This window comes from Branchiostoma floridae, chromosome 3 (assembly GCF_000003815.2).
Source record: "Branchiostoma floridae strain S238N-H82 chromosome 3, Bfl_VNyyK, whole genome shotgun sequence".
In the NCBI taxonomy this organism is placed as follows: Eukaryota; Metazoa; Chordata; class Leptocardii; order Amphioxiformes; family Branchiostomatidae; genus Branchiostoma; species Branchiostoma floridae.
This window is the reverse complement of record NC_049981.1, coordinates 29,715,899-29,740,497: the sequence shown is the minus strand read 5'-3', so window position 1 is coordinate 29,740,497 and position 24,599 is coordinate 29,715,899. Positions and strand designations below refer to the sequence as shown.

At 44.0% G+C, this 24,599-nt stretch overlaps 1 protein-coding gene across 2 annotated transcripts; it reads right to left on the bottom strand.

The window, feature by feature from the left end:
• Positions 1 to 10,503: 10,503 nt before the first annotated feature.
• LOC118412148 lies at positions 10,504 to 16,172 on the bottom strand. Of its 2 annotated transcripts, none has more exons than XM_035814850.1 (2): positions 15,624 to 16,172; positions 10,504 to 11,439 (listed from the first exon to the last, which is right to left on the bottom strand). In XM_035814850.1, exon 2 carries the CDS (start codon positions 11,424 to 11,426, stop codon positions 10,920 to 10,922), a length of 507 nt encoding a protein of 168 aa, XP_035670743.1. In that variant the 5' UTR covers positions 11,427 to 11,439; positions 15,624 to 16,172; the 3' UTR covers positions 10,504 to 10,919. The 2 variants fall into 2 exon arrangements, with proteins under 2 accessions (XP_035670743.1, XP_035670744.1); XM_035814851.1 differs by having other exon boundaries at positions 10,504 to 11,442; positions 15,628 to 16,172.
• Between the last annotated feature and the right edge of the window lie 8,427 nt (positions 16,173 to 24,599).

Sequence of the window (24,599 nt, the reverse complement as noted above, 5' to 3'; positions counted from 1 at the left end):
TCGTTCTGTGTATTTGTTCTGTGTAGTATAATTTTACCCGGCCCCGAAACCACGGTTCGGGGAACTACCTTCCTCTCGACCAATGAGAGAGAGGCTTGAAGAAACGGGCAACGCTGATTGGTTGTATGTTCCGGCATGGCGGGAGTCAAGTTGGCAAACTTCAAGCAGATGTTGCGGGCTAGGACTATAACGTTACCAGTAGTGTAAAGGAAGGAATGTTCGAGGGAATTAATCTCGCTGTATATGGAGAAAAAGGAGTGTTCGCGTAGACTCCAAGCAGACGTGTCAGCTGGATGACAAAAGAGAAGAATTTGGCAAAATAGGGACAAATAAGTTGCCATGGGATTTCTGTCAGACTTTTGCAGTCTATTTGCAGATACCGTGTTGGCATCTGTTGATGTCCTCGACTGAACGACTGAACGATCTAGCTCATGAGCTGAGTTCACTCCTAGGCCAATTAACTCTTACTAGGCTTTTATTCCTAACTTAGCCATAGTCCCCTATCACTATTCGGCCAGGCAGGAGTCTGGTAGAGACTAGTATTCGCGGCGGTTTTAAGTTGGCTGTTCACACTTCAACAATGCAGGGTTTCAATACAAAAATAAAAAGTTCGCGGTGCTTTGAAGTTCGCGGTAAAGCGCTTCCCGTTAAAAAATCCAACATAAAAACACCGCGAACATGTTCCCTGTTACAGTATCTAACTGCCCCTTTGTTTTCAAATCCAATTAGATTTTCTTCGCCAGAAAAAAAAAAACTGGATAACAGAAAAACGTTACATTTTCCCTCCTGACGTCTGCTTGGAGAATCTCTCAACTCTACTTGATGGTAAAGGCTAATCTCCAAGCAGATCCTACGGTAGCATAAGATAGTATCAAAAGCCGGCAGAGGAGTGAGAGCGGCCTAGGAGTGTTACGGTGCCCGTCTGACTCCCTTTGGCTGGATATACTCCTTGGCCAGCTTTGATACTATCTTATGGCACCGTAGCGAAACCCAGAAGCAGGGATAGTTCTATTGGGCGACTTCAATAGACTCGACACAAAGGACATCTGCAGCGGAAACGGACTGACTCAAGTGGTCGAAATGCCCACCAGAGGACAAGTTATTCTTGATGTTATTATAACAGACCTCCAGTCATACTATGACATACCAGAAATCACTAGTCCTCTCGGCCTCAGTGACCATAACATGGTTCTGTGGAAACCCAAGTCACACCACGTACACCATGAAACTAAAACAAAAACAGTGCGCCCCATGCGAGACTCAAATATCCGCGCCTTTGGACAGTGGCTTTGTTCGTATCAGTGGCGAGAGCTGTACGAGGAACCCTCATGTGAGATCAAATCAGCCATCTTCTACGAAACAATTGGAAAAGCTATTGAACAGTTTTTCCCCACCCGCCAGATTAAAATGCACGCTACAGACAAGCCATGGATCAATCCAGAGGTGAAAGCCCTCATCCTCAGAAGACAGAAAGCCTTTAAAGAAGGTAAAGCTCTACTTTGGAAGTATCTCAGAAACAAAGTAAACCGCGAGGTGAAAAAGGCACGGAGGTCTTATTACAGCGACCGGATTGAAAAACTACAAAAGGAGAACCCGGCCAGCTGGTACAGGGAAATCCGAGGTCTACTAAACATGCAGCACAAAGAACTTTCTGTCAGCATTCCGGATAACGAGTCAGCGGACAGCCTTTTCATCGCCAACTGCATAAATGATCAATTTGCAACAGTGGCACAAGGACGCCCCAGTCTTGACCCAGCACAGCTCCCGGCTTACCTGCCGTGCGAGGCCCCACCGCCAGAGGTGCACCCCTGGGATGTGTGCCCTATTCTGCAAAAGCTTAAAGTTGGGAAAGCGCCGGGCCCTGATCAGTTGAGCACGAGAGTGTTAAAAGAATTCGCCTATGAATTCAGCCAACCAGTTGCTGACATTTTAAATACATCGTTTAAACAGGGATACGTACCTCAGCAGTGGAAGGATGCCATAGTTGTGCCCCTCCCCAAGTGCCAACCTCCCTGCATCAGTAAACTGCGACCAGTTTCCCTGACGTCACAATTAGCCAAGGTCTCTGAATCTTTCGTGAGCAAGTGGCTGCTACAAGACATCAGAACCTCACTTGATCCACAACAGTATGGCTGTCTCAAGGGAAAGTCAACTGCACACTACATGGTTAGTTTGACTGACTACGTGGCGAGAAACTCTGATAGACTGGGCAACATCACTACACTTGTTATGACGGACTTTTCAAAGGCATTCGATCGGATCGACCACAACATTGCTATTTCCAAATTGCTACAGCTCGGTGCACGACCATGTCTGATACCTTGGATAGCTAACTTCCTGCTCAACCGCCGTCAACGCGTCAGGTATCGAAACGAGCTCTCTATGTGGCAGACGCTGTCCTGTTCAGTACCACAGGGAACACTTCTTGGGCCCCTCATATTCCTGGCTGTGTTTGATGACGCTGTTAGAGAGTCTCCCCTCAGTGAGTGGAAATTTGTTGACGACCTGTCGTTGGCAGAGACGCGACAACATGATGCGCCATCTATCATGCAGGAAGAGCTCAATGGCTTTAATCAGTGGGCCAGTCAAAACCACATGCTGTTGAATGCAGACAAGTGCAAGGTTATGATTTTCTCTTTCATGAAGCTTCCGCCTGCCCCTCCAGTTCTCAAAATCAATGGCACCCCGCTGGAGATCGTGGTAGTCTCGTGTCTTTTGGGAATATGGTTACAGTCAAACTTAAAATGGGATACGCATGTATCAAAAATGATCTCCAAAGCTAACGGAAGACTCTTCATGCTTAGAAGTCTGAAAAGGTTCAATGTTACGGTGAATGATTTGCTCCAAGTATTCATATCCTATGTCAGACCCGTGGTAGAATACTGCGTGCCTGTATGGCATTCCGGACTCACCAAGGAACACACTGCACGGTTGGAAAGAATTCAGAAGAGAGCTCTCCGTACCATCTTGGGTGGACAGTACACGTCCTATGAAGCGGCACTGGAGCGCACCGGCCTTCACACTCTGCAACAAAGACGCGAGGACTTGTGCAGAAAATTCGCAAAGAAACTGGGCCCAGACATGCTCCCACAGAAGACAGGTCAGCTCCATGGACGAAACACCAGAAACTCTAACAAACTCAGAGCGGTTAAATGTAGAACAAATAGATACAGGGACTCCCCTATACCCTACTTGGTTCGACTTCTCAACGATGATGGAAAGTAATTACTACGGCTTCAAGAGCAATGTATTTCTCTATTTTGTGTGATACGATACTTTTGCTATCAGGAAATGACGTCTATAGCTATATCTAGTTGACAGATAGCAGAGATATATTTTTAATCAATTTTATCTGTAACGACAGAATTTTAAAACTGTTACAGTAGTTTACTCGTTTCCTCCGCATTTAGTACTGTAAGTTCAATCCGAAGTGTTTGTTTTTGAGATGTATAATGTATAATGTTAAATGATTGTTTTTGTGATTCCTGTAAGAAGATACGCAATTCAGCCTTTGGCTGCCAGGTATCCTCGATTTTGAAATAAATAAACCAATCATCATCATCATCAGGATCTGCTTGGAGACTAGGTAAAGGCCATCCTTCACTCTTCATCTCGTTAACTCCTTCAAAACGCCGAGTCGAACCGTACTTCTGCTTGGAGATCATACCTTACAGGTGAGCTCGCTTGTAGCTAACAAAGACCGGAAAAGAATTGTTTGCATTGTCCATTGTGTAATGCCAAGTATGGCCACATATTTGAGTTGTTGGTCAATGGGGCGGAAGCTGACATGACATATGCATACTCAACTTGCGTCCGGTCAGGAAATGCTAGTAATAAACATGATGTCTAGAAAAGGATGACATCACTTTCACAAGTGGTAAGTTACCTTACCTTTCTACCCCCTTTCCACTAGGACGGCGCTCTCACCACGCTCTCTCTGAGACCTAAAATTTGACAGATCGCTCAACGAATTGTATAGAAAAGAAACAAATATTTTTACACTTATACCCTGTGAGAAAGCGAAGGATACACATATCCTATTTAGGTCGCAGTGAGAGCGCAGCGCGATCGCCGTCTAGTGGAAAGGGGGGCTAAAGGTGGGGTCACACATGCGTATATATTTAAGTCCGTATGAGGCGCGCATGGGAGTATTTACCTCCACCAGGCTCCACAGGCCGTTGTAAAGATAATAGAAATTGGACAAACGTAAACAGGTAACATGTCAGACGAGTTAGCTGGGTCGCTAACCATACTTCTCGGTCAGCTAACTCATCTGGTATGTTATGTATCTATTTTTGTCCAATTTGTACTATTTTTCCCGCGACCTGTGGAGCCTGGTAGAGACTAAGGGCGTCATACGCACCTAAAACGGACTTGAATATATACGCATGTGTGACCCCACCTTAAGGTGTACCAAGTAACGCTGAGACAACGGAAGTAACAGGTATGTGGGCGGGGGTTGTGTAGAGGGGATTCCCCTTGTGTTAAGATGCTCTCATACATGGCCATAAATGACATAACTTCCTGCCACTTTGTGTGGGCGGACCGGGTTTGTTCGTGCGTGACCGTTGGTTTGTTGGTTAGTTAGTTATGTATATAAAACAATAGATCGAATGGTGTATCTGCAAGAATTGGAAAGAAACGGCGGGAGTCAATAAAATAGTATGTCCGATTTTTTTAGAAATAAAAAAAAACATTTTTTTCACTTAGACCTATACAATGAAGTTTGAAGAGTTTGAATTTTTTTTGCAATTTGAGACATCTACTTTGACCAAGGAGCTTTTAAAGCTCCTTGCTTTGACCATGAAATTTGGCCAACAAATAGCAACTTTGGATGGCAAAGTAAGTTAGATTTATGAAAATAGAACTACATAACTACTAACGTTGATTGTTATTTTCTGGAAAGAAATTTTGCTCAGCCGTACATCTACCGTCGCAATTTCTGTATGTAACAATCCTACAACGCAATCATCTTTTAAGAGCTTTTTGATAAAAAGGCTCAGTTTTCGGAGTATGCGTGAAGTTTGAACTACTGTTTGACAATCGTTCAGCGAATTCTATCCGAAAGAACCCTCGCAGTGATCATGATGTAACATAGTCGCTATTTCAAGAATCTTCCATGGCCCACCAGACTCGCTTCAACTGCCGTACCTTACAAACTTTTTTCCTTGTTTACTTGATGTCTTTTTCTCTTTGTATAACTCCGGAAGCATACCTGTTTGCTCCAGCGCTTAAGACGCCATTGGTCGAGAGAGCTCGCTTCAAACTTTTGTGACTATGAGATCATCGTTTACTTTGTGTTTTTTTCTAGTCGTTGACGGCGACGACCTGTAAGAGTTGAGAGATCGCATCATTGAAAAGACGCGTTTACCTTTATGGTCAATGTGCGGTGTTTAACTTCGTGTCTTTTTTCTCTTTGCTAAATTCCGGAAGTATACTTCTTTGCTCCCGGGCTCAAGACACTATAGCTTGCTTCAAACTTTTATGACTATGAGATCATCGTTTGTTTGCTTTGTGTTCTTTCTACTTATTGACCGCAACAACCTGTAAGAGTTGAGAGATCGCATCATCCCTGCCAAACATAGGACTCGGCAAATATGTGTTAACCTCTTATGGTCAATGCGCGGTGTTTACTTCATGTCTTTTTTCTCTTTGTTTATTCCGGAAGCATACTTCTTTGCTCCCGGGCTCAAGGCACTATAGCTTGCTTCAAACGTTTGTGAGTATGAGATCATCGTTTACTTTGTGTTTTTTTTTCTAGTCATTGACCGCGACGACCTGTCAGAGTTGAGAGATCGCATCATCCCTGCCAAACATAGGACTCAAAGACATGTTTACCTCTTATTGTCAATGTGCGGTGTTTGCGCCTGACCTTTGCAATGACCCTGAAAACTAGAACCCATTCACTCACGTGCACGACGTACGGAAGAAAGAATGCCGACTGGCGGCCATTTGTGATCACATTTCAAAGCGGTATATTGTATGAATAAAGGTACAATGTACTTGCTTGATAAAATAGCGCTCCTAGCGGTCCTACGAATGATCGCACGTCTGCGGAAAGGAACTGTCACGTCCCAGCCAATGTTTGTCTTTATTGTATTCCCGTTTTAACACCTCTCAGTGTAAATATGCTAGGTCTGTACGGAACAGCACAGCCTTCTTATCCAGACGAATTTATTTTATTCGCTTACACCTGTATGGACTCGCTGTATTACTTTTAGCAATAACTGTGTTCTTTAATTAGCCTCCATAGCAAGCTTTCTGGACCCCGTGACCCAGTACAAAAAGAAATGGCCAGCAAAAGTTTATTATGAGCCAAAAAAGACGAACAAGGTCCCAGAGAGCCTGCTATGGAGTCTACTCTTTAAAGCGCTCTCCTCAAACACAAGACTTCCATTTAGCGTTCTGTCCGAGAGTCGTCCTTAGCCGAAGTTAGGTACTCAATTGTTGTATAGTGTTTTTTTCCAATGGCAAATTATACCGAGACTTGTTTAATAGGGATTTTAACTTAGTACCTCCAGGTTCGTAATCAACCTCAAGGCCCTACAGTTTTTTTTATATTTTTTATTCCCTTTGGTATGAAAGACAGACATAGAGGTGGCGCACTCAAGTTGGCAACTTATATTCACGCCACCACTATACATATATACAAAGACATAGACATAATTGAACTAAGCGAAATACAAACTTAAGGAAGATATAAATAATACTGACAACAAGTAAAAATTAAATGATGTGTTGGTATGTGCGCATGCCGGATCCCCTACCAGTAACAAAGGATCAAGTTCACAGAGAACTAAAAGTGTAAATCAGGATACAAAACGTTTAGATGTTGTAATAAAATTTTGGGTCAAAGTAAGAATTTCAGAATTTAAGGAATGTGAAAAAGATGGACTTCCATAAAGTAGTAATGAAATATGAACATTTTCGGAAAGTGTAAAGTAGTTTGGCTTTGTGTGTACTATCTGTCAGATTTAAGGAGAGAACAGGGGCAACGAAGGAAAATTACCAGTGATTTATTTCTAATTACGTGCTGAATTCTTGGTAGTTCTTGCACCCAGCCTTGTCAAGTGAAGTCACTGAGTTTGGACATCTTGTTGGCCTGACTTAAATCGCGCTCCTAGCGGCCGGCCCTACAGTTGCCACTACCTAGGGGAGGGGGTCATTAACCCCAGTCAGCGAGAGATTGTGTAAACACAGGCTAGAAAGCTTGTGAACACTGAAAAAGTTGATTCTGTCTATTTCAGTTTGTTTATAGAAGTCACAATGACATACCCAACTTCCCAACATTCCCGTTCGAACAGAAGGCCTATTTCCTCTTAGAATCACAGAATCCCAAAATTGTGGAAAAAGTGGGACTTTTCGTCTTCCTCAGCTTCTAAAAAAGAAGTCAAACCAACTTGTTTGGAAATAGCCAACACTAGCATCCTAGTAGTCTCTTTTTACAATAATATTTCTCACTATCCATTGTCATATGCATGTTCCCTTTGCTTCTATCTACCATGTACTTGCAATTAGTCTTCGTGCATGAACTTGCAAATAAACTTTAAACGCTGTGTGTCAAGGGCGTCATCAAGCGGATTAGAAACGAACTGCATCAGTGTGATGTTGACAATTCGATTCAACATTAGATATCCAAGAGCGGCACCAAATAGCCATTATACGTATACGTTTAGGTATACACACGTTACTTTTCACATGAATAGCTTTGTGAAGGCCTTGTGCTTTCCAGGTGCACAAGGTAGATACGACTACTAGTATAAACGTTTCCGTAATATTTGATGGTTCGGATTTATATGTGAAGAAAACAACTGTTTGGCCAAAGGCCTTTAGGGATGGGCACCGCCCTAATCACTGAAAAAAAAAAAGATTTTCTCGTAGAGGAAGACAGCTACCTTTGCCTCTGGGTTTTCGTGCAAATTGATAGCACCATGTTGATAGTGTCATAGGAGACCTTTGACCTGTATTTGTATGAAATGTGTTCTATTCGGAACAAAGTTCATTTCAAAAGTAAGTGGATGACCAGTGAGCTCAACCGAAAATATTTTCTTGGGCCGTTTTATTTGAGTTCCTATCATCAGCTGCGGACAGGAAACGGTGAAGTTTCCACGCTCATTACATCCCTGCACACAGCTGATAATGTCATTATTGTCAGGTGTGGGGAGAAAATAATGATTTTCCCAGGTTTGCAATAAGGGTATGGGACAATTAGAGGGGTCCTGCTTACCTCTATAGTGAGGGCATGTATGTAATTGTTATATTTGCAAAATGCCCGACGGCTAATTGCATTTGCAGTCATATGTGTGCCGGATATTTCCAGGTTTGGCAGTTTAATTAAGGAGTAATTAAAAAGACTTAGAGTAGAAAATAGGGGTGGATACCGGTACGGAAAATTCAGGTCCAGATGATCAGTTATTGTTTGGGTGGGGGCGGGGGGACTACTCTCTCTTCGCAGCCAGGGGCTGAATTGCAATGAGCTTACAATAGGTGGGGCTAAATCGCAAGGGTCTGGAGCGAGCTGCCATTCTGCACTAACTCTATTGACCTCAATACGGCAGTAATTTCGCCAGGTGCGGCCAAAGAAGTGTAGATTTGACCCTACCCCTACCCCAACCCCAACCCAAACCCTAACCTTAACCCTAACTCTACCCCTAACCCTGACCCTAACCCTAGCCTCAAATCTACGCTTGCGCACTAGCCTCCATAGCAGGCTCTCTGGGGATTATTTTTGTTGCATGCTGACCATTTCTTTTTGTACTGGGTCGTTTGCTACTGACCGGTACTACAAACGACCCAATACAAAACAAAATGTTTAGCAAAAGTGTATTATGAGCCCGAAAAACAACAATAACCAAAAAAAAGGCTCAGAAAGCCTGCTATGGAGGCTAAACTACCCCACGTAGCAAAAAATGTGGTGGAGTAAAAACAAAATTTTACTCCACGTAACAGGACGCCTTTACTTTTACAATTACACGGGGAAAAGAAACATGCTGCATTTGATATCAAATGGCTTTTCTTTAGCTTTGACGATTTATCTGGTCTTTGATGAAGATACGCTTTGAAACGATCATTAAGTCTCCGTGAAATTCCCTATACATACAATGCGAATTTATTCGTTACGTGGCCTTTAAAGAATTCCCCCATCGTTGGCTCTAATGGTTTAGTGGATTTTTATTGAAGAAAGTGCCACACTATCTTGATTACATGGATGACATTAATTTTCAAAACGTAGTTTATTTTTCAAAACGAAAAGTACTTTACCACCATAATGTAAATTGTGCAAAGAAGCTGCGAAATGAGCAAATATATGCCGTGAATTGCAAAAAAAAAAAAGAAAGAAAAGAAAACGGACACTAATGAGCGAATTCCTCCAAAGTGAAAGAAGAAGATGTGAAAGAACAAAAATGAAGTATTCATTGTTTGGTATACCATGGTTTCTTTGTTCAGTCATTTGTTCAACCTTCCTGACCACTTAAGATTTGGTAACGAAGGCAACTTTTGCGTATCTTTTCTCGCACGCTCGCATCAATTTTGGATGCTCATTGCAGTGTCATCCATGTAGTCAATCAGTATGGGTGGTATCTCAGTGCAATTGGGTCACTGCGGGGATCGAAAGATTACTCAAACGAATTTTAGAGATAAAGAACCAATTTTCTTACGTTTTGCGTATTTTGTGGTCTTCTAAGTTCTACTTTTACTTATTAAGCAATATCTAAATTATAAAAAAAAGGCAAAAATAACACAACAGAGCCGCAATGAACGAACCCCGCAGTGTCGCACTGGTGCCCCAAGTGCAGTGAGATACCACCTTATCAGCCTCCTTTGCAGTCTTCGAACGGTGCTGGTTCTTATTTTTGTGGAGGGGGGAGGGGGGCTTGGTTCGCGATTTTTAAACGAGGAATTTGCTGAGGAAGTGAGTTTCGTCCCGTCTGGCTTTCACGGAAAACTCCCTTCCACAGCAAACTCCATTCCTCGGCAAATTCCTTTTCCTGGAGAGAAAGCACAAGAGAACCGAGTTGAAAATCGCGAACCAACAACCCAAGATGAAAACCAGTCCCGTTCGAAGCCTGCAATGGAGGCTACCACCTTATGGCCTTAGCGGCGTCGTCTCAGTAACTATGGCCCCGTGTCACGCGACAAATGGACTTCCACAGCTTTCATCTGGTCCAAGTCTTGTGAACTGCAATTTTTCTTTGGACAGTTTATATGCTTTTGTGATCAGAAACAGACTTCAAACGGCTAACGTTACTGAGTGAACATCAAGAGGGACAGTCGCATCTCAGAAGTACAAATCCGTTAATGCGTCGTTTCGGTGGATTTGAAATACTGTTTCCGTGTATCCACAACATAAGAGGGTTGAGTGTTGATCTTATCAAATAGGACTCCCTTCTACTCCCTTCACCAAAGAACTAACGTAAATGAGTTAATGTATTAATGGATCGCTGTGGACAGTTAACATCAATGGAAGAAACGATACAAAAAACGAAATCAGTGCAATATTCTGTCACATCATTTATTAAATTGCTGAATGTTGTATTTAAACACATTAGTTTCTTTAGCTTTCTGTATTTTCATCAGATGACTTTTTTTTCTACCTGAGCCATGTTGTGTAGCTCTACCTGAAACTTTGCAGTTCTGCTTACATTCCCTTTCAAGTTCAACGTCACTCCTAAATTCAGTCCCTACTTTTTATCCTATGCCGTTGTTCAGGACGTCATCATCATACAATTGTTGTCTAACCACGAATCGACAAAAAAAAGCCATATGAAGAAAAGAAAATACATTTCTGATTTTCTTTTTTTTTTAATTTCGCTTCAGTGACTTCGTCATACTGTACATTTCGCGATTTCTGCTTGAGCTTCTGCAGACCAAGGACGATATATAACGTTATATATGACGTCCCATAGCGGACAGTACATCTACCGTTTGCCAGGTAGTGCCAGAGAAGGGGCTCTTCTGGATAGGGTGGGCTTGTCCGGGAAAACCCACGCCTCTGGAACAAGGTCGACGTTCTGCGTCTCCTCCCCACCCCTCTTTCCCGGAAGAGCGAACGGTGCCTTCTTTTCCAGGACGTTCCAAGAAGACATCCTCTTCCCGGGGAAGCCGAACAGCGGAACTCTTCTTCTGTTGGACCTCTCCATCATCGCCAGGTCGTCGTCGTCACCCTCATACGGTCGCATCGTCGGCTCGGCTCTCTTCCCGGGGAGACCCAGGGGCGCCCGCCTGTCGTAGTGCCGGGTCGACGCCGTCCTGTCGGGCACGATACCGGACTGCAGGAGCTCCCGCCACAGTTGTCTCCAGTCCACGGCGGGGTCTCCTGCTGCTGTGTGGTAGAGGTCGGGGCGGTAGGCGGGCAGCGTTGCCGAGTTGACCAGTACCGAACAGGACAGAGCCACCAGGAGGGAGAACGCCAGTGGGCCAGTCATTCCTGTCGTTGATCTGAAATAAAAGAAGACCATATTTTATTACAAAAAAGAAGAAGAAAGTGATCTGGATCCAGTTGTAGCTCACTGAAGAGCTATAGTCTTCCAATGGTCATGACAGAGAAAACAGAAGCTATGTGCAGTATTTACAGGTTAATTGTACCGGGGAAATTTCCCTAGCTCTTTTCGACAAGTACAATGAACAGTGGACCAAGGATTAACGTCCCGTTTTAAGGACTGCAACCCTTTCCAGTAGCGTGCATGTTAGTTGAGGGACACAGCCGGAATAGAACTCACGGCGTCTAGTTCCAGAGGCAGGACCGCTAACCACTGGACTACGCACACTACCTGTACCCAGATGTCCTGGATTCGAATCCAGTCGTGTTATCGATGTTTTGACCTTGAGAAAGGCACATCACATGACTTTCCTCACTCTAACCACTAGGTGTAATAATGGGTACCTGACTTCGTTTGGGGGTAAGGAGAGGGATGGGCTCCACCATCCGTACTCAAGACACAGTGGGTGACAACTCACTGTCCCTATGGCCTTTGAAAAAGGCAACGGGAATACCTTTAACTACATTTTTATACCTGCTTAGGCAGAAAAGGCGGAATAATCATTGTGACCAGGAGAAGGTTAAGTGTGAAGGTTAACATTCCCCTACCTGGTCAATGAACCCAATAACTCCCCCGGAACATGGTACGTAGTTAGTCAAGTATAGACGTAAAACCTAGGAAATGTTCGAGTCGTTATGAATCATTGTCATCTCTTCAATGTGGCGATGCACCTTAAATTGGAAACAGCGTATATAGAAAACTACGATTTTAATTTGTTTTTGTCAAACATCATATGTATGTAGTACGTGAGGATGGGACTAGGGAAAAGTAAAGGTAAATGTAGTACATGACACTAACATATATCATGGAGCTGCACTTTTGAAAATATTAGAAAACTGAACTTTCAATTTATTAACGTCACTCACAAGGGACTTTATGGTTATGTATAGCTTGACAATAACATATTGGACATCATTATCATCAAGTTGTGCTCATAGAAGACTCTATACAGAGGTTGTTTTGACGTTGGTGTTGTTTTACTTTTAACATATTGGTCTTGGGATTTGCCAATGTGTTCTATAAGATCTAGTACCACTGAGGCGCGTGCATTACTACTACAAAACGGGAACCATCACAAATATTGCCGGAGCACCATCTTCCGTAGTGACCGCTGGCTCGATCCTTTCGCTTGTAGTCAGCACAGAGGATGGTACTCAGGCTATCTTTGGAAAACAGTAAGTTACAGCGCGGTCGCATTCGTTGTAGGCCGTTGTACGGTGTTCATGTCATGATAATTTTCAAGCAGGTTGGGACAGATTCAACCACCGACAAGGGTCTGAGCTGAGCCTTAAAACACAATTCAATCTCTATCTAAAAAGATATTCAAATACAATTCAATCCCTACACCTGGATAAAAAACAGAGATTTACGTCCAGACGTCTCGAGTGACATCCATCACTCTTCTTCAGCGTCATTAGAATGAACTGGCAGAACAATCCGATTCAAGTACAGTTCATTCTAATTGTATTTGAATATTGTTTACCTGGATGGCTTACCTTCATAAACCTAACACAGACTTCTTCGTAACAATACAGCTAAATTTTGTACGCCAGTACACATGCACAACTATCCCAACAGTGACCACAGTTTACAATTGCACGACCAACATGGCACGTAAGTCTAAACACGAAAGGATGGCCAAAAAAGCTAAACCGAAGTTAGTTGGCACATGTATTATCAGCTAAAATAGCGGCGGCGGCCAGTTCTGTCCTATAGCTACTAGCGCTCATTTGACGTAGTAATTTTGACGCAGGTTTTCGAAATAGAACCATGATCGAACAGGGGGCGGGTTTTGGGGATCTGTCCATTTCACGACGATCGTACGCCTCCTATGCTCATTTCGTATGAGGCTTAATCATTGCTGCAAAGCCAGTGGATCTCCGAGGTGAAGATAATGTTATAACGAGGAGCTAAGATCGCAGCCATCTGAAGAGATTACAGCAATGTGGCCCTGTAGACTACCACGGTCCAAATTCTGATCGAGATAAGAGACCGTTAGGAATGGGAGTTTAGTCTTGCGGAAGGACAAAGATGCATTAACTCAGCGCGCATTGCACTATCGGTCATCGAGTCGGCGCCTTACCTCATTATTCTTCTCGATGACTAACAGAGCAATGCCGGGAATGCGGCTCCCGCTCGGATAGAAACTATGACCAAACACAAGACTACGGACCGATAACCCTAGCCTTGGATTTTATCCACAAGTCTGCTGGGGTCTTTAACATGCAGAGATTTAACACCTGATGAACCCATATGTATGAATCTGGCAGCTTAAGTAATGTTGAGATTTGAAAGATCGACATCTTATCAGCGACCGTTCCTCGCTTAACCACGCTGGAACAAGTAAAGATTTATATGACTGTACGTGTGGCAACATTTCAAAGTGCATAAAATGTAGGAAGTGGCCAACTCAAGGTTAAACAAAAAAACCCTTCTGTTTCAGTTGATATTGAAATACAAGTAGGTGGTCTGTGAAGAGACTGCTCAAGTGGTGTGGGTCAGTCGTCCTTGGGCGGTAGAATTTTTATCCAGTTTAACCACATTTTGGGAAGGATTGACATAACATGTGACTATCACCGTTGGAAGATGTCAACTCGGAGACCGGATTACAAAATTTGATCCACTCACAAAGGGAAGGACCCCTACTCTTTTCCATAAGTGTGGTGGGTTCTTAAGTTACACGCTCGAAGTATGGCTCTCCCCGGACACGGGACTTCCATTTAACGTCCTATCCAAGGGACGACCCTAGCCGAAGCTAGGTACTCATTTTTCACCTGAGTGAAGTGAGGAAAGTCAAGAACACAAGATCAGTGACATGGCAGGTTTCGAACTCGGTACCTCTTGGCCATGGGCCTAAGCCAAAAGCGCTGCCGATTACGCCAAGCAATCTCAGAATGACAAGAACCCTGCATGGCTTGTCGCGTCTGACGTATTGGACTATCTAGATGATTTGCAAACACTCAATTTCAGCCGCAGCCAATATCTGAAACTGCTGGAATAGCACCAACATTTGGCTTATCACGTTAAACTTGGTCGAAAAACCTACATTTGCTTAATCAAAATGCCAGAAGCACCGCCTTGGATGTCGCGGCGTCCTGGGGAGCGCCTTTACCATTCGACACTTATGTCTTCAGAGTAGTCTAAGTAGACCATATGTGTACTGTATAAAGGATCCATCCCGTTCACTTCTCGCATAAAAGAGAAGAATGTCCCATCGTCTATGCGTGAGATAAATGTTGTAAAACGGTTGCCCGTGCATCTGTAACAGAATCTTAGGGGTGGCGCCAATGTCCATTTCTGTAGCCTTTGGGCCACACATTTGAGCAAGCCACTACAGCAAGGTACTCTTCTTCATTAGTGCTGAGTGCTAAGCAGAGAAAGCAGCATGCATGTATCATCTTTGGCATGACTCGACCGGAGGTCGACCTCACGGCCTACCGAATGCAAGGTGAACACTCTACCCAAACATACCACACTTTTCTATCCACTCGGCTATTGCACTCGGTCATAAACCAAGAATTACTGAAGCCAATGAATAGATTTTTTTAACGGCCAGACGTTTCAGGTGACATCCACTACTAAACTATCCAGCTCGTTGAGTAAACGTTATTCGATTCTCTGGATGTCTAATCTTCGTCGACGTATCAAGCGTTCATTGTGTCGACGCACGGGTTCAAAATCCAAGAAAGAATTCGGTTGTTTTTTTACAAACACAAATAAGCGGCAGCATACAAGCATAGCATACTTTTCCGACTTAAAATGAAACCCCCAAACTCCCTAAACCCTTTTCACATGGACATGAAAGCCGCCTGTATCGCTCTGAAACCTGTGAAATGGTCGACAACATCCCGTCATTGCACCGTCCTCCCGGCCACAGCAAAACTATGGAACCCATTGCCCAGCGAATGACGATTCCCAGAGACAGACATAAGTTGATAGTCGTATCAACAACCAATCCAATGACATACAACAGCGTCCTTAAGGCCTCCTACTAAAGATGAGATTTGGTGACCATAACATAGAAAAAAACAATCATGTGTGCAGTATGATGCACATGTACTTTACAAATCGTCGACTCCTTACCTGTTTTCCGTAGCTGTCACGGCGCACTTCGGAGCTCAACACGTCGGACGAAGAACGGTACTTCTCGGCGTAGTTTCTCCTCGTTACTAAATGGGCCAATGCTGTGTCGTCTCCTTATAAAGGGTGAACCACTCTCCTATGTGTGCCGAACAGCTCGGAACTGCGTGGGATGTCACAATAAAGAAAGACAGAGAGAAGAGTGGGCAGTTGTTACGTCGGTGATGACACAGTTCTAGTCACATGACTAGTCATATAATCCGGAGGTTTGTCGTCACATCAAAGTTGTTCAATACTGTCGTAACGAGAAATGGCGTACAAATGGGCATCTATGGAAAAGATCACGGGTAGGTCTTCACTTCCGCTGCAACAACCTGCAGAGAGAATAGCGTTCCATTTCTTATATGAAAAAGAAGAAATAAATTGGACCCTTTGGGATATTTAGAACGCGATGGTTTCGAGCGTACAATGGGCTACATGCTGCAAAATGAGTGGACCACAACTGTTGAGAGTAAGTGAATGAGAAGCGATTTGCCAATTACGTCCAATTTAAGGTCGGACGCCACCTGGCTTGTCTTAATTGTTGCAGCCTGAAAAGGGCTACGTGTGGCCCGGCATGAGAAAAGCGTGTCCAGGTCATCGTGCAATACAACGTGAGCGTTAAGATTTCCACGTCGCCGCCATACTTTATAAATTAGGCTTTTCGTCTTCCTCTGCTTCTAAAAAAAAAGACGTCAAACCCAGCCTGTTTAAAAAAAGTCAGCACTAGGATTCGAGTAGGCTCTTTTTTTTACAACAACAATAATACAATTATTCTTCGTTGTCACATTTGTGTCTCCTATGTTTCCATCATGTACTTGCAATTATGTCATACCTGTGACGCGAAAACGTTCGGTACGGGTGTTCCGGACCGGCTGATAACTTTCCGTACGGCCCGGGCTTATCACACGGGCTCCATTCGAATAAATCGAACTGTTTCGAGTGGGCCGAGTACGGCGCCATCGAAAGTTCGAATATAGCCTGATTCGGACGTAGGAACATTACTGTTGCAACGCTTTTTTTTTCGAGGGCACCAAATTTGTTCAACTTCTGGCGCATTTCGCATCAAAACATGGGTTTTCTCAGGTGGGTATAACATAAATAAAATCAGGTCAGCCGTCGGGCGATCCGACCCGCGGTCGGGCTGATACCTTGGGCGATACGGAATACACCGTGTTGTATTCTATATTTAGCCTCCGGGAATGAGCTTGCAAAATTAAATACACTTTCTATAAACGGCTGATAGAATCTTTCGTGACAGCATAGACTCTTTAATTTAAAACACATGTAGCCAGGATTCTCACAGTAAAGAACACAGAAAGACGTGGTGTTCTCTACATTACGTACACACTTTTCAACCAAAAGATTGGTCAATAACGATCTCGATATCACGCCAGTTACTGTTCCGCATAACGGGGTCTCGAAACCTTTAAAACACGTGAAAGTCTTTCCTGATTTTGTTTTTGTTCAAACGAAGTCTAGTAGGAGTGTTCAATGCTTAACGGCTTAAAGTCATTCAAAAGGTTGGTCAGTATAACGATCTCGCTGCAACATAGCCAATTTGGTAAGTTGTACACACGGGATCACTTTGGTCCTTTGGGTGATTTTAGTCTAATGCGATTGATACTGGTGCTAAATCATCCCTGTGATATGCCGCAACGTTCTTAAGGCTACTGCGAGAGAGAACATGGCAACAAGAAACACAAACAATTCAAATTAGATGATGAAAGGTGAAAGTATCTAGAATATTAGACAAAAGTAATAAGATAAGCCAAAAAGCAATAACTCAAGCAACTGGATACTATTTTGGGAACGGTCAGATGTTTCAGATGGCATCCACCATCTTTCGTCAATGACACTAAAGTGATCTGGGAGAAACTGGGGTCCGCGCATACGTAAAAGTGTCAACCAGTTAACACTTGCAAACTGTTTGATAACCTTCCAAACAAGTCAAGCGGACGGCATGTAAGGTTACCTCAGTGCAAAAGTATCGTGGACAGTGAAGAACCTGCTACGTTTACTCACGATAAAGTTCCACAACTGAACATATGTATCTAGAACAAGCAGCGACATTATCGCCATACAAAAACAACATGACTAATTCAGAACTCACTCCGGTCACACTATCATTAGCCTCCACAAGCTCTGACTGGCATCAATCAACGGTTGATAACAACGACCGCAGGGAACCGAAATCCGTCTAAATCGCCAAATACAGGAATATGGCACCGGGGTGGCCAGGACCCTAGTTGGTGACTAGGAATTCGTCTGCTCATCAATTACGGAGAAGCCTTGTTTCATAGCAACCATTAGGAACTCAACGCTGGTCTTTCGGAAGTAGCGACAACGTTATTAAGACAGAGCGAAGTTGAATGTGCGACAGATGAAACGGCGACCTTATTTTGATGGCCGCCTGTCAATCTTATCAGAGAATCTCATCGCAGAGGGGCTACGGAGTATGTAGTAATTGCCCCCCACATGTCTACTACACCGCCGCATACCTGGCAAAATACATACAAGGTCAATCTTAATTTCAAATAAGCATTATCATTTATAACCATTGCGTGGCTCGAATGACAATTTGACTACATTCGGCCATTCTGCAAATCTAGGTGGTTGAAGTATATGTCAGAACAAAGGTAACCACTACAGTGAAATCTGTTTCAGGCACGTTCCGTGTATTCAAAGAAATATATGAGACTGGTTTAAGACGACGTAAGTGTGCTCTTGTAACTACATATCCTTCGATCAAGCTTAATTACAAATCGTCATGATTCTTTTAGTTTGACGTGTGCTTCATTATATTTCTTAGGCTTTAAGCTGCGAAGTACGACATGCCAACCTGAAGCATTAACTCAAAGTAGAAGACTTAAGCATTCTTATCTGTCTTGTAAATGTCATCGGCAATTCTTAACTCTGGGGGGACCTAATGAAGAATTGTTTCAAACTTTGAAATCTTGAAATTGTTGGCCGGTTGTTTCTAACTTACTTTTGATGATCGCGGTAGAGAGCATTCTGTTATCTGAATTGGATCTTAACTAAGAATCGACGAGCAGCATCGCAGTTCCGTAATGTCTAGGACTAATCTGCTCTAAGGGACTCCAACAATCGTTCGTCATGATTACGGTGACATACATTCGGGTCTGATTTTCAGATAAATTCTTTTCATGTGCTTGAATGCAAACGGCCATCTTCAGGTTGGCTTGCTTGGCTGTTTCTGGACAAGAAAAATGAGCACTTGATTGCGGTTTATGTAACATTCGACTGCAATGTGTTTTCAAGCTTAGGAGGCAATTCTATCCATAATGGTTGGGAAAATAGCTGTTTGCGAATCCAGTCGTGGGAGGTTGGATTGAAAATGTGTTTGGCGATCACAAGAGTTATCTGAAGTGTTGAACGGTCCATAGGACAATATCTACTGGGAAATCCAGTCGTGGGAGGTTGGATTGAAAATTGTTGGGTGATCACCAGAGTTTTCTGAAGTGTTGAACGGAGGCTATCGCCAACTGTTTTTTTTTCTCAAAGCTCAGTCCTCGGTCTTTTTACAATTGTCCGCATTTGATCCTCAAAGATTCACTGTCATACGAAGCACATATTTGGGCATCATATCTCTCAGATTATGTCGCTTCTTTCTGTTGACGATATTGTAGTGATCTACAACTGCGTCATAGTAGCATCGATGTTTACTTTTTAATCCGTGATAGACTCAGGGGGTCACGTCAGAGGAACGCTAATGACAAAAATTGGCGTCATCGATCTTAGGAGTGCAGAACAGGTCATGAAGGACCCAGCACGGGCTTCTCAAAAGAGGAACATCCAAGCGTTAGCTGGGGCATCAAAAAGTATCTACAAAACCCACAGTGACAGATGTATGATGGATAAGCACGGGCTCGTCTATATTACGGATTACATCGTCTCATCACAAGTGAGCGACTGTGTCTTTTAGCCAGCGCGTGAGAGATTCCCCGAGCCATTGTAGATAAATCCTGTACAAGGTCCGCGTCGTCCCATCGCAATTATGCGGCCTTATCTCCGCAAACAAGAAGGGGAATACGACACACGTTTGACCACGGGGAGCGGCTGTCGACGTAAAACTGTGAAGATGTCAGGAACAGCTTAAGCCGGCGGTGTGCGAGGGATGTAATTTCTAACCGAGAGGAACATTTGATCGTCCTATGAAAGCCTGGTGTCACCCTTTTGAGTTTGTGATGACTAGCATCAGCCGATGCCGAACGTTTTTCAAGAAATAAAAAAAATGTGCTGTTTAGGGATGGGTACCGATACAGAAAATTCAGGTCCAGAGGATCAGGTCCAGGTCCGGACCTGAACCTGGACTTGATTGTCTGTGAAAACTTGTGAATGGACGATACTCAAAAGAATGGTCCATTTCGCTACAAAAAAATATGTTTTGTGGAGTATTCGGCTCCTACTGGCGTTTTGGCATGCTATAAGACTAACTGCCTCTGTACGATTGACTGTAAAACCTGGTAGAAGTGAGTATAGACTCCATCCTACTTCGCTCTTGTCATTTTCTTCGATCGGTAAGCCCCAAAACGTGTGAATGCCTGATCATACAATCTGTTTATTTTCCAATAGGTCCAGCATTAGGTACACCGAATTTTTTCAGGTCCGTTTTTTCCGGACCGGTCCAATAAGAAAAACAGATTTTGTACCGGTACCCACCCCTAGTACTGTTCATTTTCGATGATGGAGATGACTTGATGTAATAGAATGCAGAAAGGTTCTTGTTGTCGTGAAAGAATAGATATACGCCTATTTTTCTTGCATCAAATGACTAAGCATACATTTTTGAACGTAACGGATTAAAAGTAGCATGCTCCAACCCTCCACGAAGAGACGAAATAGAATGGTTTGCACAGATAAGTGATGAGTTTTCAATCGTATATGGTTGTATTTTGAAAGCTTCTAAAAGCCTGTAGTCAGTCATAGGGGCAAGAGGACACGCAACGAAAGATTCAACTGACGTGATGTGTGGGACTGAGTTAATGCCCTGTGTGTGACCACTTGCTGAACTCCTTATGTAGGAGTGGGAGTGTGCATCTTGTCAAAAGGCCATTGTAAATGCACCATTTTATAGTTGTATCAACCTCACTAAAGTATTACTAAAGCATTCTAAGAGCAGAAGAGTGCTTACCTGATGTTTTCCAAAGGTCAAGGCTCTGCTATCAAGTCCAACGTAGTTGTAAACAGTAATTTTGTCTTCTATTACGGTGGAAACCTGTGGAGGTTTTGAAAATGCAACTGTGCAAAAGTGTAAGTAGTGATGGAACGTTTGGACGTACGTGTAGCGAGCATTGGCCCTTAAGTTGAGATTTGTAGATGTCAAGCAATTATCTTAAGTTAAGATTATCGAAAAATAATAAGTTACTTGGATTGTAAATTTACCATCGTAGATGCACTTTTTGAAAGTTGTATTTTCAAAGAAAGTTTTACTATTCACTAAAGGGTTCTAAGAGCAGATGAAAGTTTACCTGATGTTTTCCGATTGTCAAGTCGACGCGCATCCCACGTAGTTGTATACAGAGAAATTCTGTCGTCTATTACGTTTAAATCCTGTGGAGGTTTTGAAAAATGCAACAGTGCAGTGCAAACGTGTAAGCACCGATGGAACGTTTGGACGTACGTGTAGCGGGTATTGACCATTAAGTTGAGATTTGTAGATGTCGGGTATCTCTATTCTCCAAGCAGAGGTTAGGCTTTGGCTGGTTTTCAACGTTTTGGGTGCCGGGTGCGTCGCGCGGCCTCCTTTGTCGTTCACATCTTCCATACCCACCCCCCCAAACCCAACAACCCCCCCACCACCACACACCACCCCCCCCAACACCCCCACACACCCCCCACCCCAACCCCCCACCCACAACCCCCCCCAAAACCCCCCAAACCCCCCACCCACAAAAAAAAACCCCCCAAAACCCCACACAACCCACCCACCCCAAAAAACCCCTCCACCACCCCCCCCCACCCACCAACCACACCAAACCCACACCCCCCACCCACCCCACCCAACCCCACAACCCCCCACCCCCACCCCCCCACCACCCCCACAAACAAAACACCCCCCCCCCCAGACACCAAACCAACCACACCCACAACAACACCCCCAAAACCCCCACCCCACAACAAAACCCAACACCAACACCCCCCACCCCACACCAACCAACCCAAAAAACCCCCACACCACCACACCAAAACCACACACCCACACACCACAACACAACCCAACCAACCCACCACCAAACAAACCACACCACAAGCACCCGACCACCAACCCCCCCCACACCACCACACACCCCACACCACCACACAAAACACAAAAACCCAACCAACCCCCCACACAACCCACCACACCAACACCACCAACCACCACAACCAACCCACAACACCACCCCCACAACCCAACAACACACCCCACAACACCCAACCCCCCCCCCCACAAAACACCCACCCACAACCACCCCCACCCAAACCACACAACACAACCCCCCCCAAAACCAACCACCCCAACACCAACCACAAAAACCACAACAGCAAAAACCCCACAAAAACAACAAAAAAAACCCAAAAAACCACCCAAAGCCTAACCTCTGCTTGGAGAGTAGGGTATCTCAAGGTTGTCGAAAAATAATAAGAGCTAGCTAATACAACCAGACAAGCAACTATTCTATCTTTCCTCAACATTTCGATACCGCAAGCAGTATGTAACAATAACTTTCCTAACATTATTATATTTTTAAATGACAGCGTATCTAACGTTATTTGCCTTACGCACTGAGCTTCAGAGGTATCTCCAACTCTTTCACAACATGGTGGTGGCTCTGTGGCTCTGCCAGGGCATACGTCTGACAGTGCACTTAAACGTCTGACATGTACCTCTTCATTTACGATCAGGTTTCCTCGTGATTGGCGATATTCACCAGTGGTTTAGTACACCCCCTGTCTCCCTTCCCCGAACACTATCATTACACTTCCTCCATTTCCTGGAACACAAGGATATCGCCACACAGCTCGGTCCATTTATGACGCGTAAAGTCAACATCAAGACCACATATTTTCTCTGCCACCCACCCGCTGTTCGATCCAGCAGTGCAGTAAGGTCACCTTGAAAGACTAGTCCATTATCACACATGTAAAGAACCGGACCTACTGGGGGAAGCTGCAACGCGCCAGGCTGAAAATGGATAAAAGTACAAGGCTGGTCAGAGACGCCAAGAAACACTTTGTGTCATTTTGTCTTTGATTTAGATGTGAGAGATAATTTTCCTTGCAAGTTGAGCTCTTTGTCGTCCCTTCTCCCACATCCCTTGTTATCCTGCATTTACTGTGAAATAAAGGGAACTGTTTTGAAATTGAGATGAACCATAAAGGACGGAAATGGCTATTTATCAAGAATATTTTAGCCGCATCTTGCTTTGGATGTCTCTTGGAAAGTTTCGTATGTCTCTGATGGATGCAGCTAAAGAAAGCACTCAACACTAATAGCCTGACGTAGGCCTACGTCACATTTCCAAACCTGGCACCTTTCGGGAACGAAAAGTATGATATAAAAACACCAAACTACACAAGGCGCAAAGAGAATAGTCATGGGCATTATTTGTTTATATTTTTGCATATAAGTTCCTATCTTTCGTTTCCACAAACAGTGGCCGTGTCCCGGTTTGGAAATGTGACGTTAGAATAAATAGCGCAAAGTGAATAAAAGTCCTTAAACTACCCGTCGGGCCCCCCTTTTCAACTTTAACAAATCTTGTTGGTGTGTCATTCAGCACCAGGGACAGGGACACCAGTTTTGTTGGTGTGTCATTCAGCACCAGGGACAGAAACACCAGTTTTGTTGGTGTGTCATTCAGCACTAGGGACAGGGGTACCAGTCTTGTAAGTGTGAGATTCAGCACCAGGGACAGGGACACCAGTTTTGTTGGTGTGTCATTCAGCACCAGAGACAGGGGCACCAGTTTTGTTGGTGTGTCATTCAGCACCAGAGACAGAGGCACCAGTTTTGTTGGTGTGTCATTCAGCACCAGGGACAGAAACACCAGTTTTGTTGGTGTGTCATCCAGCACCAGGGACAGAAACACCAGTTTTGTTGGTGTGTCATTCAGCACCAGGGACAGGGGCACCAGTCTTGTTGGTGTGAGATTCAGCACCAGGGACAGGGACACCAGTCTTGTTGGTGTGTCATTCAGCACCAGAGACAGGGGCACCAGTTTTGTTGGTGTGTTATTCAGCACCAGGGGCAGAAACACCAGTTTTGTTGGTGTGTCATTCAGCACCAGGGACTGGGGTACCAGTCTTGTTGGTGTGAGATTCAGGGACAGGGGCACCAGTTTTGTTGGTGTATCATTCAGCACCAGGGACAGGGGCACCAGTCTTATTGGTGTCATTTTGCACCAGGGACAGGGTCACCAGTGTTGTTGATATGCCATTAAGCACCAGAAATAAGGAAGCAGTGCCATTGTGGTATTCTGAACAAGGGACATGGACACCTAACAGTTACAGAGTAGGGTGCTAGAATTTACTTCGAGGGTATGTCTGCCCCGGAGCTGGCCTATGAAGACCATGAATCAGTCTGGTCCCTTTAGTATATCAAGCTGATCATAGTCTATATTGCGTATTGAAAACAAACTCCTAGGCAGTTGGGTGATGGCTCTTTTGTCTAGGCAAAAGAAAAATGTTACCCTGCAACGTTAACGTTATTGGAGTTCATAAGAAGTCCGCAGAGTGTCTCCGTTACTTTATGTCTGTCTACAGAGATGAGCATTTCCTTCTTATGGTAATGTTGGTAGCATTTTTTAAAAGTCCTACGGAAGTATCAAAACTTAATTTTTTCATCCATCCAATAATTCATTCAAACCAGTCTTATCATAATATACGGGGCCGGTGTCACTCCTGTAGCTCACCTGGAAACGAGAGCGGGGTCAA